This window comes from Macrobrachium rosenbergii, chromosome 23 (genome assembly GCF_040412425.1).
Source record: "Macrobrachium rosenbergii isolate ZJJX-2024 chromosome 23, ASM4041242v1, whole genome shotgun sequence".
NCBI classification, from domain to species: domain Eukaryota; kingdom Metazoa; phylum Arthropoda; class Malacostraca; order Decapoda; family Palaemonidae; genus Macrobrachium; species Macrobrachium rosenbergii.
In genome coordinates, this window is record NC_089763.1 from 49,312,780 (window position 1) to 49,334,585 (window position 21,806).

The 21,806-nt window shown below is 36.1% G+C and overlaps 2 protein-coding genes across 2 annotated transcripts in view; both read left to right on the forward strand.

The window, feature by feature from the left end:
* The window catches only part of LOC136851602 (uncharacterized), a 2,702-nt gene extending 2,156 nt beyond the window's left edge, over positions 1 to 546 (forward strand). Inside the window, exon 1 of the mRNA XM_067125924.1 lies at positions 1 to 546. This exon is cut by the window's left edge and continues 2,156 nt beyond it. Coding sequence (XP_066982025.1) covers positions 1 to 109 — 109 coding nt within the window. The 3' untranslated portion in view covers positions 110 to 546.
* LOC136851603 (dipeptidase 1-like) overlaps positions 1 to 21,806 on the forward strand; it is a 610,672-nt gene that overhangs the window by 352,527 nt on the left and 236,339 nt on the right. Inside the window, exon 4 of the mRNA XM_067125925.1 lies at positions 13,278 to 13,413. Coding sequence (XP_066982026.1) covers positions 13,278 to 13,413 — 136 coding nt within the window. The remainder of the gene's footprint in view (positions 1 to 13,277; positions 13,414 to 21,806) is intronic.

A 21,806-nucleotide genomic window follows, 5' to 3' on the forward strand; every position in this document is an offset into this window, starting at 1 on the left:
AATATATGTCCCCGTTCCCTGTCCGCTGACTTGTCTCTGCCCATGCATGTTTACCAAACAAGAGAGAGCAATCCTTAAAATCTTTAAATTTGCACAATTTTTCATGTAATTTTATTAACAAACAAAGAAGCCCAACGAAGTGTGGTCCACAAGGGTGTTTCCCCATTGGGTAAATGTGGTGGGCATTTGCTCCAATGGGGAAGTGCTAAAGCTGCCACTTGAATAACCCTTCATTAGTTCTGAAAAAGCAATGTGGCAGCCCTTGGCAGACCAACTGTTGGCCAAAGGTGTTTCACCAGGGTGGTAAATGTGGTGGGCATTTACTCCACTGGGGAAACACTTAAGCCAACAGAAGAAGCAATGTGGGCAGCTCTTGGCTGACCAACTGTTGGCCAATGGTGTTTCACCAGGGTGGTAAATGTGGTGGGCATTTGCTCCACTGGGGAAACACTTAAGCAAACAGTTGAATCACCCTTGATTACCTCTGAAGAAGCAATGTGGGCTGCCCATGGGTGACCAACTATTAGCCTAGGGTATTTTACCAGGGGGGTAAATGTGGTGGGCATTTACTCCACTGGGGAAACACTCAAGCCAATAGTTGAATCATCGTTGATTGCTTCTGAAGAAGCAATGTGGGCAGTCCTTGCGCAACCACCTGCTGGCAAGGGTGTTTCACCAGTGGGGTAAATGTGATGGGCATTTACTCCACTGGGGAAACACATAAACCAACAGTTGAATCACCCTTGATTGCCTCTGAAGAAGCAGTGTGGGCAGCCCTTGGGCGACCAACTGTTGGCCAAGGGTTGTTTCACCAGGGGGTTAAATGTGGTGGGCATTTATTCCACTGGGGAAACATTTATGCCACTAGTTAAATCACCCTTGATTGCTTCTGAAGAAGCAATGTGGGCTGCCCTTGGGTGACCAACTGTTGGCGAAGGGTGTTTCATCAGGGGGTCTAAATGTGGTGAGCATTAACTCCACTGGGGAAATACTTAAGCAAACAGTTGAATCACCCTTGATTGCTTCTAAAGAAGCAATGTGGGCAGCCCTTGAGTGACCAACTATCGGCCAGGGGTCTTTCACCAAGGGGGTAAATGTGGTGGGCATTTACTATACTTGGGGAAACACTCAAGTTAACCGGTGAATCATCCTTGACTGCATATGAAGAAGCAATGTGGACAGCCATTGGTCGACCAGCTGCTGTCCAAGGGTGTTCCACCAGGGTGGTAAATGTGGTGGACGTTTATTCCACTGGGGAAACACTTAAGCCAATAGTTGGATTACCCTTCATTGCTTCTGAAGAAGCAATGTGGGCAGCCCTTGGTCGACTAACTGCTGTCCAACGGTGTTTCACCAGGAGGGTTAAATGTGGTGGACATTTACTCCACTGGGGAAACACTTAGGCCAATAGTTGAATCACGTTTGATTGCTTCTGAAGAAGCAATGTGGGTAGCCCTTGGAAGACCAACTGTTGTCTGAGGGTGTTTATCCGGGGGGTTAAATGTGGTGGACATTTACTCCACTGGGGAAACACTTAAGCCAATAGTTGAATTACGTTTGATTGCTTCTGAAGAAGCAATGTGGGTATCCTTGGAAGACCAACTGTTGTCTGAGGGTGTTTATCTGGGGGTTTAAATGTAGTGGGCATTTACTCCACTGGGGAAACACTTAAACCAACAGTTATATCACCCTTGATTGCTTCAGAAGAAGCAATGTGGGCAGCCCTTGGTCAGCCAACTGTTGTCCAAGGGTGTTTCACCAGGGGGTTAAATGTGGTGGACTTTTGCTTCTGAAGTAGCAATGTGGGCAGCCCTTGGGCGTCTACCTGTTGGCCAAGAGTGTTTCACCAGTGAGGTAAATGTGGTGGGCATTTACTCCACTGGGGGAAACACTTAAGCCAACAGTTGAATCACCCTTGCTTGCTTCTGAAGAAGCAATGTGGGCAGCCCTTATGCGACCAACTGTTGGTCAAAGGTGTTTCACCAGGGAATCTAAATATGGTGGGCATTTACTCCACTGTGGAAACACTTAAGCCAACAGTTGAAACACCCTTGATTGCCTCTGAAGAAGCAATGTGGGCTGCCCATGGGCAACCAACTGTTGGCCAAGAGTGTTTCACCAGGGGATTAAATGTGGTGGGCATTTACTCCACTGGCGAAACACTTAAGCCAACAGTTGAATCACCCTTGATTGCTTCTGAAGAAGCAATGTGGGCAACCTTGGGCGACCAATTGGTGGCCAAGGGTGTTTCACCAGTAGGGTAAATGTGGTGGGCATTTACTCCACTGGGGAAACACTTGAGCCAACAATTGAATCACCCTTAATTGCTTCTGAAGAAGCAATGTGGGCAGCCCTTGAGCGACCAATTGTTGGCCAAGCGTGTTTCACCAGGGGGTTAAATGTAGTGGGCAATTACTCCACGTAGGGAAACACTTAAGCCAACAATTGAATCACCTTGGACTGCTTCTGAAGAAGAAATCTGGGTAGTCGCAACTAAGAGAGAGAGCAGAGAAGAGAGAGAGAGAGAGAGAGAGAGAGAGAGAGAGAGAGAGAGAGAGAAGCCAAAAAGAAGGAGAGAGATAGAGACAGAGAAAGAGAAAGAAGAAAGAGAAGAGAGAGAGAGAATAAGAGAGAGAGAGAGAGAGAGAGAGAGAGAGAGAGAGAGAGAGAAGCTAAGCACTGAAAGGGAGGGGTGGGACCTCTTTTCCTGCCCTGTGTCTATTCCCCTCTTCCTATCTCTCTTCACAAAGAGAGAAGGAGAGAGCAAGAAAGTCAGAGAGAGAGAGAGAGAGAGAGAGAGAGAGAGAGAGAGAGAGAGAGAGGCCAAGAGCTGAAAGGGATGGGCTGGGCCTCCTTTCCTGCCTTGAGTTACGTTTATAGGTAGCATAAATATTTAGCAATTAAATGTTGCTCCGCTCTCTCTCTTCGTTTTTATTTCTCTTTCTCTTACTTTTCTCTCTCTCTCTGACTTTCTCTCTCCTTCTCTCTTTGTGAAGGGAGACAGAAAGAGGAGAATAGGCACAGGGCAGGAAAAGATGTCCGTCCTCCCTTCTGTCCTTAGCTCTCTCTCTCTCTCTCTCTCTCTCTCTCTCTCTCTCTCTCTCTCTCTCTCTCTCTCTCTGTGACGAGAGATATAAAAGAGAATAGACACAGGGCAGGAAGGAGGTCCCACCCACCCCTTTCAGTCCTTAGTCTCTTTCTCTCTCTCTCTCTCTCTCTCTCTCTCTCTCTCTCTCTCTCTCTCTCTCTCTCTCTCTCTCTCTCTCTCTCTCATATACGAGTATACTCCCACCAGTTATGGAAAAAATCTTTTACAATGCCAAGGCTACGAAATATTTAGCTATATCATGATAATGAACTAAATATAAGCCCAATGTCGCTTAATGTTAGTAACTGTTCTTCATAAGGATAACAACTGTGCGCTTTAGGTAATCTGAATCTTTCTCTCAAAGATGGAAGCTAAAATAACATGAAAATTAACAGAAGAGTGATAAAATGAGGGCTATTTGAATTATTTACAAGATGAGGAGAGAAATGCAAAGAATAAAGATGATACTGAGGGTTTAAGGAAGTCTTCTAGGCCTAACTGCAAGTGTGTACAAAGCCAAAGTGAGTTTGGTATTTTAAACTCAAGTGATAACTTAAAGTTTTCTATAATTATATAACCTCGGTTTTAGTCATTTAGCCTCTCTGTAACTTATGAAAACTAACGAAAATCCTCCACAGGGAAGCCGTTTCCATGGCGACATGAAAGCATAAGAGTAAATAGGTCAGTTTAATGTCTAAATAAACACATTCTATTCTAGGTAATATTGCTCAAAATGATTCTTTAATATATTCACAGAATATTTTCTAATGTTATTTCGGAATCTGTCAATCACCGTTTCATTTATCTAAACGTCAAAAATTGGACAAGCGGGTCAGAAAAGGTCATACACCCTTACAACTCGTACTTGAAATTTTAAGTGAGTTATACACTTAACAGAGACGCTTCATTTGAAGTTCTTCAAATATGTTAATAGAACACGAGAAACATTGTTATTCCTGAGGTATAACTATACTTTTACGCAAGTCAGTGTTTTTGACCCAAAATTTTCAAAACTGATATACTGGATTATAGGTTTATGTAAATTGTATATTATATATGAACCAGTATCAGGTTCATCGGGTTCTTTAAATAAAGTCAAGATAAAAAAAAAAGAGCGGGACTAAGAAAATTCGGCAGCCACTGAGGCAAACAAAGACCTTAAAAATAACTTATTATTCACAAAACTTACAACTTTTACAAACGATTCAATATCTTTCTTATTATTACAGAGCAAAAACTTCATTAACTAAATCCGATAATTATCAGGTAAAGCCAAAAACACTCTCATTATAATAACAACCGTTACTGGAGACCAACGTTGAATAAGTATACTATAGTCAAAATAAAATCATTCCCCAAGAGTCAGTAAATTAAGTTATTTACAAAAATTAATCAAAACCATACTCAACAATTTCAACTGTTTATGAATTACAATTTTAAAGACCCAAAACAAAGTGAGATTTGTTCCAAATCTCAACAATAATAATAACAGGCAACGACAGACAGTTTACAATTACAAAACCTGTGTCAAAACATTACATGAACAAAACAGGATCATAAACTATGATAAAGACAATCAAAACATCAAGGATAACACAACATAACCAAAAATTGGCACAAAAACAATATCACAAATCTCGAGTACAACGAACATTAACTCTGAAAAACACTTGGAAAAAAAAACTTCGGTTCGAAGACTCTCTGCAGTAAATAAATAGTGCAGGGCATTCCAGGCACTCGGGAAAACGTGACTGATACACACCAGATATACACATCAGATCACCTCCCTGCAAATATGCACGGCAGCCGCAGACGAAGCTGCAACCTGGGAGCCGTGATTCTCAACGCAGTCGAATCTGCAACCTTGGGCGAAGCTGGCTCTGCTGCACATGACACACATGCTCCACCCTCCTGGTCCTAAGTCCGATACATTGACGTTACATGATCCTGACTTGACTAGACAGGTTGCCCATGCTGCTTAAATGCCTGTCCTGGTCTCCATACCCTTACTGACTCAAATAAACAAGTCCCCGTGTTGCTTAGAACGGATCAGGTCTCCATACATTTAGTGACTCAAGCAGTCGGACACCAGAAAACAAGAGGTGGAACGACCTCCAGGAAAACAACCAGAAACAAACTGTTTCTGATCGTCCCAGCAAAGAAAACAATAAAAAAAAGGTGGTAAAAACCCTTACAATATATATATACAGTATATATATGTATATATATATATATATATATATATATATATATATATATATATATATATATATATATATATATATATAATACTGTATATATACATACATATTGTATGTATATATATATATATATATATATATATATATATATATATATATATATATATATATATATTATATTATATAGACGTCTAATGATTTTTAAAGCCTTCCTAATCTTTTGATTTCCACTTCTCTCAAGAATTCTCATGAATAAAAAAATTATTTCATAAATAGTAAGGAAAACCATTTCGGACTGTGTCTTTCATGGAATTTAAAATAAGTAAAGAAAAAATGAATTATTTCATAAGTAAATTACCTAAGCTTTAAGGTCAATTTATTACTTTTTTTAAAGTAAGACTTTGAAGAAACGCCATTTGGCCATTCCAATAAAACGTATAATAATATTAAAATGAGGTCTGCTCTCTCTTTTCGAAATTGACATAAGAAGATTTTTTAAATATTTTACTTCTAAGCCATTACAAGGTTTAACTCTAACCTAAGTAATTCTATTCCAATATTAGGGCGTTTGTATCTTAATATGTCATTTGAACTGAAATGCCTTTAAGCCTTTTTCATTCAATAGCACAGACGCGAAAACTGTAATTTATAACATTATCCATGAAGTCTGTTACAACATTTTGTATCCTATTATGTAATTTGTACTGAAATGCCTTAGACCTATGCCAGTAAATAGGGTAGAGAGAAAAAATGTTTATAACACAATCCAAGGAGATCGTTGCTTTATATCTGATCAGCTGTTTCAAGACACTCCCCCAAAAAAAAAAAGAAACTTGCGTGTCAACTTGAGTAATAACAAGAAAACAAGTAAAAAATGCGCCAGAAGTTTCTTCCGAGCAATCAAGTTTTCTGTACAGTACATAATCAAGGCCACCGAAAATAGATCTATCTTTCGGTGGTCCCAAGGCTGTATGAGCTGCGGCCCATGAATCTTCAAACACGGCCCGGTGGTGGCCTATCCTAAATCGTTGCCAGAAGCATCTATGGATAATTTCACCTTAAATAAAAATAAAAACAACTGAATGTGCAAATGTGGGACCTATGTTTGATCTGATCCACCAGTAGACTCCTTAAGGTAAATCGATTCTCATCGTGGCGTAAGCTTCCGTACAGGTAGCAGAATTTCAAACCCAGAACATTCCAACATCAGAAATCACTCAAAAATTTGTAAAACAAACATTGATAATAAAGACTTCTACATTTTAGGCCATACCACCAACCTCAAGACCTTGTTATTCTGGAATCACTTTTCATCAAACAACTTGTCGTAGTCGTTAAATTCTCAAGTCCTTCTCCTTTATATTTATCCTGACTTGTGTTTCTTTCTATTTATGATTTTATGTTTAGTTTAAAGCTGTCACGGGTTCTTTAGGTCGGTCCTTAATCTTTTGTTCTGTAACCCCTTTCACAGATAGTTTTCAATTTTAGTTTACTGTATATTAGTTACCTTCATTTTAATGTAATGATTTTTAAAACTTTTGTTCTCTAATTTTAATGTTTGTGTACATTTGTGAAAATTTTGTATGAATAATTTTTAGCCTTTATTTTTAGCTTTTATGATTTTACAAAGAATTTTATTTTCTTATTTTAACAGCCCTGATGATGTAATTAATCCGATAATTAAGAAACGTTGGAATAAAGTCAGCTTGTATATCTGTGTGTCCTCTGCCCTTCATCAAATGATTTTATATATATATTGATACTATCATATATATATATATATATATATATTTCTATATATATATATGTATATATATATATATATAATAGTATAACTTATGTTCATAAACATCTGTATAGCTTCGATTATACTGTATATTCTGTTATGATATATAATATCGAGTACTGTTATGCCATAAAATTAATGTTTATACATATATACATAATATGTTTAATAAGATACCTTTATTTGAATTTATCATTTTATATGTAAGTAAATATCTTATGTATTGTATAGATGTGTAATGTATACAAAATTTAATGTATATACTGTATATTATCTCTTTATATTATATGTATTTATTATAAAACGTATCAATGTAAGACAGTATTTTATGTGTGTGTGTGTGTGTGTTGTGTTTGTGTGTGTGTAGAAAATACTGGAGAAATGGTCCGTCAACTTGTCAAAATAAAAAATGTAAATTTAATCCAATCATTTTCCATTATTCCTGAAAATAAAGCGTAACTTTAAGAGAAAATAAAAGGATATTTTTTTTCAAAGTCTTGCTTTGATAAACAACGCCATTGACTTCAAAAGAACCCCTTGTAAGAGAACATATGCCCAAACTCTCATATATATATATATATATCTATATATATCTCTCTATATATATATATATATATATGTATAAATATATATAAAAATACATTATAAATATATATATATATATATATATAATATATATATATAGAGAAAAGAGATAAGTTATATAATAAAAAGATATGTTATATATTTTAATCATAAAGAAATATGTATAAATAAAAATATATAGTTAATATATTTATAATTATTTATATTTATGATAATAATTTAAAATATATATTATAAATACCGGGTTTATATATATATATACTTATAAAATGATAATATATATATATAAATATATATATAGCAATATATATATATAAATTAAATATATATCATATACATAATGAGACTAGGAACATTTATACATTTATATATTATTTTAATAATATCAATATATAAACATCTATTATATTTATAAACTGTGTTACTTTATAAGGTAATTTATTATAAAGCCTGTTTAAAAAACTTAAAACTTTGAATAACATTTCCAGAAGCTCTTTTGATATAAAGATTTGGGTCTAAGTTATAGGTCTTAAGAGTCAAAGATTTACCAGCTGTGTAGACAGTAAAATACACTCTAACAATGGGGAATTGAAACCTGTAAATGTAATTTTAAAACAATTGATTAAAAATGTCATTGGATGAGTAGAGATTATTGGCTGAGGGTATAAACACATTCACCTATAATTCCCATTCAAACCCACACTCAACTGTCACGTAGCCTACACGACAGTTAGAGGGAAAGATCTGAGGAGGAGAAGGGAGAAAAGCAACTTCCGCATTACGTCAGTAATAAGTGGGAGATGAAAGAAAGAAGGAAATCCTTAACCTAACTTAACACAGTATTTACAGTAATATACCATCAGATATGTTCCCTACACCGAGCAAAAAAAAAAAAAAATGCAATAATCACGTGAAAACTGAAGCAGTTTGTCCAATCCCCATCTCGGTTTCTAATGCATCGACGATTTGGTTGTCCCAGGGAACCAGCTGACCATAAGGGAATTAAATGTTTTTGGTCCGTAACGAAGGCACAGAATCAGTTCTTACTGGGAGAGCCTTTGTAACCAAAAGGCTCACTAACGGCCCTCAGAAGATCTCGAAGGCAATGGCTGTTGGCAGGAAGACTTTGCAGGTGTCACCAGCAACAAAGACAGCGCTCAGGATGTGGGCGATGACAATGGTCTGAGGCAGATGAGTTTTGAGGAGAGTTACAAGGGGGTTTTGTGTGAGCATCCAGTGACAATGATGCATCAGCAGCAGACAAGATGTTTATGATATTTAGGAGGAAGGAAGGCATATGAGGAAGGCCAACGAAAAGAGTTCGCATGATTTTTTTAAGTATTTCATTCAGCGGTGTTAAAGGTTAACAGGTTGTAAAACAAAGGGAAATTAAAAGGTCTATAAGGTGTAACAGATGAAAACCTTCAGTTGGTTAGAAACATTTGTTAGAGAAGGTGGAATTTCAGCTGGGATAAGGAATATGAACGGATGAACAGTAAAGGAATGAAAAGTAGATTGCAGCTAGGTAGCCGAAGGTTTATGCAAAGAGCATTTTCAGTAAGGCCTTTAGTGCATATGTGATTTGATTGACTGGCATTTAGCAACGAAACTATCGGGGTTGAAGACATTTCAATTCAACATATATAAAAGCAATGGTGCAAGAAGGTTATCGCCACGCTGAAGATCAACCCATGAATAAAGTCAAGAACTTCCCCACAGGAGAGCCAAACGCAATCTCCTGTTGCTGCAGACGAAAATATGTAAGCTGCCTCTTAAACAGTCTAACTTGGCAGGAGACGGAAGACCAAACGAACGAAACTTGTAAATGAAAATAAAGATAACTTCTCATGGGCGGGGTACCAATTAACAAATAACAACCTTCGTTGAGGTGAAGCACAACAAAACAAAACTCTAACCAAGAATGCGAGGCTCAAATGAACTCATGAAAAACTGAACAGTAATAAATAAACAAATGTTTAGGCACAAGGAACCAGAAGATAAAAAACTCAGTAGTACTGGTACCCAGCCTCAGGCACAAATACCCAAATTTAAATGAATCATATATATATATATATATCAGGCATATATACAAATACCCAATTTAAATTTATCAGTGGGATTATATACCCAGTCTTGACACAAATTTTTTTTTAAATAAATCAGACGACTGGTACCCAGCCTCAGGCACAAATACCCAAGTTTAAATGAATAGTTGGGCTGGTACCAAACCAGGCATAACAATCCATGTTTAAAAAATAAGAGGACTGTTGCTAGACTCAGATACAAATATAAACTTAAATATAATCAGTGGTACATATACCCAGCCTATATATACACAAATACAAAACTTAAATAAATTAGTAGCCAGTATGACACAAATACCCATCTGTTTAACCAGACCGCAGATAAAACTCCAGGAAGTGGATTGGGCTTCAAAACTGAGTAGCAGTACACCAGAAAGTTATCAAAACTGTCTTATTTTCATAGGATTTGAAATCACTGATTTTAAACGCTCTTTCCTTCACGATCCACCAAGTGACTTGTACAAGTAATATAGCTCTTTCAACTGCAGATTCTAATTCAAACTATACCTTCACTTTTTGCCCACGCATAATCTTCCTAATGAAACTATATGAGCTCCCTCCGTTTAATTGCGAACGCTCTGGCGGCTGTTCGTTGTCCGTCGTGGTCCGTAAAGAGGCACTATGTCAGTTCAACGATTTGCTCTGTATCTAAAAGAAAAAAAAAAAAAAAATTTGCTCTGTATCTGAGTACAGTCATCTAAAAAAAAAAAAAAAACCGTTGCACCACGCCTAATTAGCCATAAACTGATTTACATCTCAGACAAAAAAATATTAATAAATGACTTCCAATTTAATCCTTTTTTTTATTTTTACTAACATTGATGAAAGGGGAAGAATGTAATGCTTACCGTTCATTTCATAAGATTAGATATCTATCCCACGGTGGCTTATGAACTAATACATACTGTTTCCGCATCGATGCTTACATCGTCAACTGTACATGCAAGTGCTTCTTTGCATAAATCAAGGGCACATATTTCTTTTATACATTTACGCAAGCGCTCATACACAGACACATTAACGCAAACATCGCGTACGCGCGCGCGCGTCTGATGGATAAATAGATATGTAGATATGTAGATAGATAGCAAAGGACCAGAGAGAGAAAATATAACAAAAAGTTATGACATGCTCTGAGTACTGGTACATCGTAGCAGAAATTTACTTTTCATATTTATATATACTGAAACAATAAAAACGAGCATGCAGACGGTTAAAACCGTTATCAGCAGAAAGGAAGTATTTGATGAAATCTCCGCTTGGTCACTCCCCATGAAATGAATAAACTGTTTATTTTGAGCGATGCACATTTATTTAAATGTCGATTGTTATCGGTTTGTAATGGAAATTCGTTAGTTTGTTATAGCTGGCAAATGAAGATGCATTTTTAGAGATGATGAACTGATGGAATTGAGAATCCTATGGATGGGTGCTCAAGAGAAGAGGAATTTGGACATACTGTAGGCCTGCCTTTCTTCGCTAGGTTTCACGTGGGTGAAGATGGGACATGGGTGCTGATCATACATACAGTATTTGTGTTCGGTCTAGAGTTTAAAGATGGATTGGTTCCTCGTTGGGAAATACCCAAGTTTAAAGTTGTGAATCTAGGCATTCGCCAGTCTTAGTTCACAAATCCCGGCCGGTTTAATGAATCAATTAGAGAATTTATTTCTGGTGATAGAAATTCATTTCTGAATCATTTAATGTCAGTTCGGATTCACAATAAGCTGTAGGTCCCGTTGCTAAGTAACCAATTGGTTCTTAGCCGCGTAAAATAAGTCTAATCCTTCGGGCCAGCCCTAGGACAGCTGTTAATCAGTTTAAATGAATCAGTCTGGTAAAACTAATGTATACTTTTTTTATAGGATGATGAGCGCAAGTGGAATGACCTGACTCTTCTTTTAACTACTCAATTAATCGTGACCTTTCAACCTTTGACCTAATGAAGATTTCAGCGTGCCAATATTGATTATTAAAATCTCTGTTTAATATCCGATACTGGTGATTTGCTGTTTAGACAGGATTGATTACAATGTTTCCAGCTTCGATATCAAATTCCAAATAAACTTGAAATAAGCATTGTTCAGCTCTCTTGCTCTTGCCGCAGTCTTTATCTCACTGGAAGTTTGCGCGAACTGGAAGCTTATTTTTCTTCATAAATACAAATTAAGATTTAGACGATCGTCTTTTGATCTTGTTTGGCTCTCTAACTTATATTTCAATAAAAAAAAAACTCCCGCTACTTTACATTTAATTAACTACTGGTAATTAAAATTATTCAATTGAATCTGTTGTCTGTAATCAGACATGAAAAAGGAAGTGTTACTGAGACTAATACAGCAATTCCATTAGTACTAAGTACATTAGATTACATAAAATAAAGTGCACCATTCTTTGTTCGTCGTGCAAGAGGAAGTTAAATTTCTACTTTGCGCTTTCGAGTTATTTTCCCGTTTCCAGGGTTCTCTACATCAGGGAATACATTCACTCATTTTACATTGATTAATATATATCATTTCACACGAATCTTATAAATGGTACTTTCACATTTATCCAGAAAACACTGTAATTTTACAGCCCATAATTTGAAAGGGAATCATTAAGTGAGTAATGTTAGCATGTAGAAACACAGTAATTATTTTAACTAAGGTACCTTCATTTAATAGTCAATATTTTATATCATATTTATTTCATTATAATTTCATGGAATTAAACAGGGTATCAAACAAGAACCAGCTGGAGGGATACGAACCTAATTCTAAGCAATTTATATCAAAACATATCAAAATAGAAAAGCAATTTGTGAATTAAATATCCAACACCTTTGATGTTCTTCTAATATCATAAAAAAATGTGCATATGCATTAACTTTATCCGCCGGCTAATGATTTTGTATAAATTACTTCAGATACTTATAGGTGTGGTTTTGTGACGCCTTGCAGTACATTTACACTTTTTTTCAATTAAGGGAAGGTTTTGACGATGGTAATTTTATAGAAAAGGCTGAAGAAAAGTCTTTTACTACTTCACTTGAATATTCAATACTATACAGTTATTCATTTCTCATCCGGTTAAAAAATTATTTCTGGTCATATGTGTACAGCAATTTGAATTCTTCACCACCTAAAAAATACGAAAGTAGAATATGATAGAGAGAGAGAGAGAGAGAGAGAGAGAGAGAGAGAGAGAGAGAGAGAGAGAGAGAGAGAGCAATTGCTTCCGTCTTTTAAGTTAGATTTATCATTATGTGCAAAACCTCAAAACTAAAACCAATAAGACAGATCATGATGACATTCATTATTTTATGTCGTACCTTTAATCTTCAAATATCACTAAAAAAAATAAATAAAAGAAAGACAGAACTCTCAGGCCCTCTATACAAGTTAGTATCAAAAGGTGCACTTTACACAACTTCTTGATTCTCGTCCAGTAATCACAGAACAAGAAAAGAACAAGGAGAAAATAAACGTATAAAATCTTGTTGCCAAGAAGCTTCTTTAAAGACTACAGTTTTCCACTTCCTTTTTTTCTAGGCCTCGTCACTCCAACAGCTGACTAACATAAAGAATGGAGGAAGGTCATCCATCAGCCTCTCCAAGAATAGCAGCGAACACGACCAGTCTCCCGATTCGGCGCATACGCACCTCACCAACACCCACAAACATAAAGGTACCATCGCAAAAGTAGCTTCTCCTGTTCCTTTCAACCAGTATTTATGTTTGGTGTGTTTATTTAGATGTTTCTTTACCTGCCAAGTTATGATACTAATGTAATTTTTATGTAGTGTGCATCACCGAAGCTACTTTGTATACTGAACAGAAAACTGATAAAAATACGCACAGTGTCAACGTGACTAAGTTCTCTGTGATTAAATATAAAGATTAGTCTATTTATTGGTAGAAAGAAATAGCCCTCTTAAGATAAGTAGTCAAGTGCTGCCGCACTTGTTTACATAAGCAAAGAGATTAAGGTTTCCCCGTTCTGTATGGATTTATATTTGACTAATCTTATTTGTTTAATAAATGTATTGCCTTGAAAAGTATAAAAGGAGTTTCATAAAATTCTTGGGGAATGTTGATCACAAAGTGATACCAGATCACAATGTTTTCGAAAAGCTCTGGAAACTGGAACAGGATTCAAATCCTTTCTTAAATGCCTGTCAAACACTGTCAGTTTTCTCTCAGCTAAATTTCGCCCTAACTTCTGATATGAATCCCATCTAACAGGACGCCTTTTTTTTTTTTTTTTTTTTTTTTTTTTTGTATGTGTGAAAAATTTTGGTGACGTTCCTTGAGGACTATGCCACAATTCACAAATAAATTTCTCATGTTCGATGAACACAAACCTTACAATATACTCTCTAGGTTGTCACTCTACTGCTGATCATATTTGTATAATTGGGGACCTTAATTCTCACCCCACCAAGCAGTTTTATAATGAACTTACTCGCTTCTGTCAAAATCACGCTCTCCGACTTGGCGATGTAATGCTCCTCCCTCCCTCCTCCTATACCTATGTACAGAACAGAACGGACATAGTTACAACCTCCTGGCTGGACCACTGCATCACGTCCCCTCAACTTCATGACTCTATTGTGACCTGCAACATTCGCCACGATCTTGCAATGGGCTATGATCACATCCCCTTATAGGTGTCATTCGGTACCCCATCCCTTCCTGCCGTGAACCCCCTAACTGATCGCCCACCAACTGTTAACTGGGATTTTAAAACCAACAGAAAACCAGATCCTTCAGGGAAACCACGGAAACCAGGCTGCGGTCATTAGCCCAACCGGCAGACGCCTTACTGTGCACTAACCCAAAATGTAGAAACGATCGTCGCAGGAGAGATCTGAAAGAATTCTATTCGAATATAATTTCCGCTATGCTCGCCTCCGACAGGAATACCTTTAGATCTCGTCAAGGCAATTCTCGTAATGTACCTGGATGGAATGAATTGGTTAAAGATCTTTATACACATTCACGAGAAATGTTTCTACTGTGGAGGCAAAATGGTAGCCCGAGGGAAGGACACTTTGCACTGCTAATGAGGCAGGCGAGAGCGCAATTCAAACTTGGACTTAAGCATTGCAGACTGAATGAAAAGCAACTAAGAGCTGATGCAATGTCTAGGAAATTAGAATCTGGCGATTACCCCCGTCTTTGGAAGGACATTCAATCTTTAAATCCCAAAACTAAAAAGCTATCACAGAAAGTAGGAGAAGCCGTCGGTGACGAGGCTATCGCAAGAATGTGGGGTGATCACTTCGGCACTATCCTGAATTGCATAAACGATCAAGACCCCCGCAGGGATGTAAATAACCTCCTTACTGATAATATTCAGTTTCATTTCGCCGATCGTATTACACCAGGTAACATTAGCAATGCCATAAACAACCTACCTAATAATAAATCGCCCGGCTGCGATGGTCTGCCTGCTGAAGCTTTCAAATTCTGCCACGCGATAACTTACATTTTGCTAGCTGCTCTGTTCAATGCGTGCATAATTCACCAGTTTCTCCCAGACTCCCTACTCTTAGTTCACTTAATACCATTAACAAAAAACAAGCTAAAGGATGCAGCTGACCCTAGCAATTATCGCCCGATTGCAATTACTACAATTGCGTCGAAGATACTCGAGTCCGTTCTTCTAGTGAGACTTCTCCCCTTTCTGCACACTACTGACAACCAGTTCGGCTTTAAAGCAAACCACTCAACCGACACCTGCACCTGCATCTTGAAAGAATTGCTGAACTATTACCTATCATCAGCCTCTCCTGTTTTCCTATGTTTTGTAGATGTGGGAAAAGCATTTGACATGGTAAACTACCTGAAGTTCTTCCTAAAGCTGCACAAACGAGGCACACCTCTATATCTAATTGGCATTTTATGTTGGTTCTCCACGCAGCAATTCTGTGTCAAAAGGGGTAACATACTGTCGTGCACCTTCGGCTCCCTAAACGGGATCCGGCAAGGGAGCATTCTCCCTCCATACCTGTTTAACACGTACACAGATGCCCTGAATGTCAAACTGAACTCACTCCCAATCAGATGCACTGTCAACGAAACAACAATAAACAACCTCTGTTACGCTGATGATATGGTTCTGATCTCTCCATCAGTGCAAAGTCTCCAGCGACTCATCGACACCTGCCGCCAATATGCAGAGGAATTTGATATCCTATACAACGAAACCAAGAACCAGTGTATGTCGCTGCTCCCGAGATCGCTTAAGCATATTGCAGAACCACTAATTTTCCTCGGGAATCATCGTCTGGAATTCGTGCATGAATTTCCGTATTTGGGACACATTATCACGGACGACCTAAAAGATACGGCAGACATAGAACAGAGGCGTCGTAAACTATGTGCAACTGGCAACATGATTGTAAGGAGGTTTGCCTTCTGTCACCGAGAAACGAAACTGCTGCTCTTCCGCTCGTACTGCTACAGTATATATGGGTGTTCCCTTTGGACGAGCTATGCCCGAGAGACCATGAAACGTATCACTGTTGTTCCCAATGACATTCTGAGACGCCTCACAAACACTCCTCGCTATCACTCCGCCACGCAGATGTTCATAGAAAACCGCCTGGGTAATTTGAAAATCACTGTGAGGCGAACATTGTCCAGTCTGATCACCAGACTGAGAAACAGCAGCAATTCGCTCATACAAAGCATCCTGAGCAGTGAGGCAAGAAGGAGATCTAAATTGTGGGAAAGATGGAATAATGAGGCGTTTGTTTCTTAAATGCCTGATTCTCTGCTTTTGCAATTATGAAGTGTCATCTCCAGAATCTGTCTTTATTATTATTATTATTATTATTATTATTATTATTATTATTATTATTATTATTATTATATTTCTGCGTTCCGTGCTGTTTTTGGTATTGTTACTTCCTGTTATTACTGTGTTTAAAATCATTGCAGAGTTTTGTAATTTTCAACATTCGTATTTAGCCTTCTGGACCTGACTTCTGCAACAACCTAAGGTCCCCAGATGGATATTAATCGCCTGCAATCTGTATTTTCTGTTGTTATCATTTTTAATTCTTTTCTATTACTCCCCATGTAATTACTGTCATTACCATTATTTTGAACTCTACTTTTTCTACTTCTCCAGCAACTGTGTGGATACCGCCGATAATTATTTTTGTCATGTTACCTTATGTATCTAGATTGTGTGTAGTTTCTTTGTATCTTCCATGTATATGGCCCTGAGCCTCAATAAAGGTTATTATTATTGGAAAGAGAAACCCATAAGATTCTTGTGTATAACTTGTTTACTGGTAAATATTTACATATTACTTTGATCTCGAGTACTTTCAGGTCCTAACTGTGACCCTTTTTCAAGAGATGAGGTAGTCAGGCTGGTTCAAGGCCCAGCAATCTTCTGGAACTTCTTCTCCCTGGAAACCAGGACAGCCATCATATAAATGACAGCACAGGGAGAAGAAGTTCCAGAAGATTGCTGGGCCTTGAACCAGCCTGACTACCTCATCTCTTGAAAAAGGGTCACAGTTAGGACCTGAAAGTACTCGAGATCAAAGTAATATGTAAATATTTACCAGTAAACAAGTTATACACAAGAATCTTGTGGGTTTCTCTTTCCATCTTCAGAAGAAAACTGAAAGAAGTTTTTGTTTGATTATTATTATTATTATTATTATTATTATTATTATTATTATTATTATTATTATTATTATTATTATTATTATTATTATTATTATAAAAATTCGTTTCTTTGTATCAATAACCGCTGGCATCGGTCACTGATTCATTGCCTGAGCTAAAAGGAAAAAATGAAATAAATAAAAAGGAAAAGTAACTTATATTTCCTCAGGGACCTTATGGAACATTAAGCAAAACCCTCTTCAAAGTGTCATTGCTTATCTTCAGCTTGAAACGTTTTGTACGCATTCAGTGCAGCCAGCAAAAAACAAATGATATATATATATATATATATATATATATATATATATATATATATATATATATATATATATATATATATATATATAAATTATATATATATATATATATATATATATATATATATATATATATATATATATATATATATATATATATATATATATATATATATATATATATATATATATATATATATATATATATGCGTGTTTTCCCTGACTTCCCGACTCAGCAGTGACCCAATTGACAGCATTTCATTCGAATTATCCTTTCTGAGTGAATATGCTAGAAATAATCAACACACTCACCTGTGGAACAGAAATAAATTTCTGACTCAAACCAGGATCGAACCCGGGTCTTTCAATTGAAAGACGAGACCGCTGCCAACCAAGCCACACAAGTCATAAAAGAAGTTGGAAACTGAGTACCACTGTACCTAAGGCTTTTCCTGTGTAGGATAACTGTTTGCACACCAGCGCGTTTTCCCCAACTTCCTGACTCAGCTGGTATGCAAGCAGTTGGCCTACCAAGGTAAAGCCTTACATACAGCGATACTCAGGTTCCAACTTCTTTTATGACTTGTGTGATTTGGCTGGCAGTGGTCTCGTCTTCCTACTGAAAGACCTGGGTTCGAACCTGATGTGAGTCAGAAATTTATTGCTGATCCACACGTGATTGCGTGTTGATTATTTCTGTCATGTTCACTAAGAAAGGATAATTCGAATGAAATGCTGTCAATTGGATCACTGCTGAGTCGGAAAGCTGGGGAGAACACGCTGGTATGTAGGCAGTCAGCCTGCCCAGGTAATGCCTTAGGCACAGTGGTACTCAGGTCCCAACTTCTTTTATGACTTGTGTGGCTTGGTTGACAGTAGTCTCACCTTTCAACTGAAAGACCTGGGTTCAATTCTGATGTGTCAGAAATTTATTTCTGTTCCACACGTGATTGTGTGTTGAGTACTTCTATCATATTCACTCAGAAAGGATAATTCGAATGAAATGCTGTCAATTGGGTCACTGCTGAGTCAGGAAGTTGGGGAAAACACACTGGTATAAAAGCAGTTAGCCTGCCCAGGTAAAGCCTCAGGTATAGTGGTACTTAGATTCCAACTTCTTTTATGATATAATATATACATATATATATATATATATATATATATATATATATATATATATATATATATATATATATATATATATATCTTTGTGTTTGTTTTTATCAAATGAAGAATCATTTTCAGGCATAGACAGCAGGAAAAAGATGACCATGTATGTTTGATATCATATTTGCTACATTTTAAATTAAAGGAAAAATTTACTTAACTTCAATTTACTAAAGAACGTTAGATGAATGTGATAAATCTTTCGAGGCCATATAATTCATAATTAAAAAAAAGTCACTTTGAACTGTACAGGAAATATACATTGCATACAAAGATTTTTAGTCAGGGTCAAGTAATTTTTAACCTTTGTCCCTTTAAATTATATGCATCCGCCTCGCACTATTTCCATGTTGCATTTCCCAGTAAGGATTAAATTCACAAAACGTGACCACAGAAAATAAAATATTTTCCCGCTCTTTCATCAACAGAAAAACATTATTTCATTACTTGTAAAACGTTTTTTTAAATGTGTCAATCATTTCACTAAATGTAATTGAGTCACGTTCTCTTTTCGAAAAGTATCTTGAATTTTTCGGCTTCTTAATTCAGCAGCGAGTATTTTCTATGGTTTTAAGGAATATTTAATGTCTAGTGCACATTGATACATATATGAATAAAAGCCACTTTCAATGGCGCTTCTTTTAGGGGGAAGGTCAAGGGCTCTTGCGAGGGACTGATAATTGTTAGAAAACTTAAATGTTTAGAAGAACATGAAGGGTACGAAGCTGAAGCGGAAATGTCCGCTTTCGTGATTTTTTTCGTGCCCATGTGAATGGATAAAGCTGATATACATACATGTATGTTGTATATATATAAATATATATATATATATATATATATATATATATATATATATATATATATATATATATATATATATATATATATATATATGTATATATATTTGTGTGTAGTGTATGTGGTTGTGCACACGATTACATTACTATTATGACAATGTCCAAGTTAAAAAACGAAGGAGGTGGTGATCACCGTCAATTTTGATTTCCTGTGTTATGAAAAATAAAATAAACGCCAGACCATCAGAGAAAACCACAGTATCCAAAACATCGAGAGAGGGGATTCTTCCTCGCTCAATGCGAGTTCTGTCCAAGTCAGCTGCTTCCTCAGCGCTCTCCCCCGACGCGCGATTTATCAAACGAGAGTTGCAGGCCGTAATTTTTAGGGTGTTTTACGTGTGCCGTTTGTGTAAAGTAGTGTTGTTACTATTTTAACGTACGGAAATTCGTAGGGAGGATTTCCAGAGCATTGTGCGTTGTAGGGGATGTTACATCCACCGCTTTATGTGGCAATTGTGTTTAGAATGGCCGTATGCAAAGCAGGCAGCGTAAAATGACTATGTAATTTTAAGCATGAGAACATTTACATATATATATATATATATATATATATATATATATATATATATATATATATATATATATATATATATATATATATATATATATATTATGTATATATATATATATATATATATATATATATATATATATATATATATATATATATATATATATATATATATATATATATATATATATATATATATATATATATATATATATATATATATGAATTTCTAACTCACATCAGGATCGATCTCCGGTCTCTAAAATGAAAATGAAAGGCCAAGGCGCTGCCAATTCCCCCACACAATCAAGACCTCAGGTACGGAAGGGCTTAGGTTCCTACATCTTTCATGACCTGTGTGGGTCAATTGGTAGTGTCCTGACCTTATTTGAGACCAGTGTTCGATCCCGATGTGAAGCAATATTTCACCTCTGTCAAACACGTGCACATGAGTTCATTTTATATATATATATATATATATATATATATATATATATATATATATATATATATATTTATATATAATTTGGCTAAATATAGCTATATATTTACATTTTATATATATACAGTATATAATGTATATATATATGTATATATACAGATATATACAGTTATATATTTATGTATACATATTATACATACATTTATATATATATATATTTATATATATATATATATATATATATATATATATATATATATATATATATGTTTATAATATATATATACTGTATATAATGTATATATATATATATATATATATATATATATATATATATATATATATATATATATAGATAAATATTTGTCAAAACGTCTTCATACTTCTAAATAGTATGTCATAAGTAACTTACATATCGCTTTCACTTTACTTTGAAACTGCTGGTACAGAGGGAATTATATATAATAAATGCATCTACCCTGGCCAGGATTCGGATATATATCTTTTAGGCTTACCACAAAGACAGCTGTGACTTATCTGTTCAGATCCACTCACACACACACACACAAACATTATATATAAATGTTAACCGCCTGGTTCGAAGGGCAGTCTTTATATTGAAGATTCTGTTTTATGAACAGAATTTTAGCACCTCACCTTCTTGAGATGTTACTGGTAGTCGTGGCCTTACCTTGGGTCAGCAGATCCCTTCTCTTTTAGTCATAAGCTTCTCTCTAAACCTATCATTACACAAAGGCCTACTGGAATGGACGCTGATTTCGAAAACTAGACTTCATCAACAAATTTAACGAAAGTAGCTCAGCAAAGACTACGGTTATGAAATGGAGTGATTCACACCCTCTACTGATAGAAGACCCAACTAGAGAACATACTGATTCGTAAACCAGCATAGTCACGAATTTATGCCAAACCATTCTAGTGATTAATAACCTGATCAACAAACAAAGTAATAAGGTCATACAGACCACAATAAATGCCATATCTTAATGTAAGAGTCAAATACACCAATTCCATATCCATTGCCCTCCAGGACAACGTTCGAATTCCTGTAGGAAGAAACATATCATATATTAGAACCTGGAATGAATATGCACAATCAAAACAGAAAAATGGGCAAGTTCATTATGTACACAT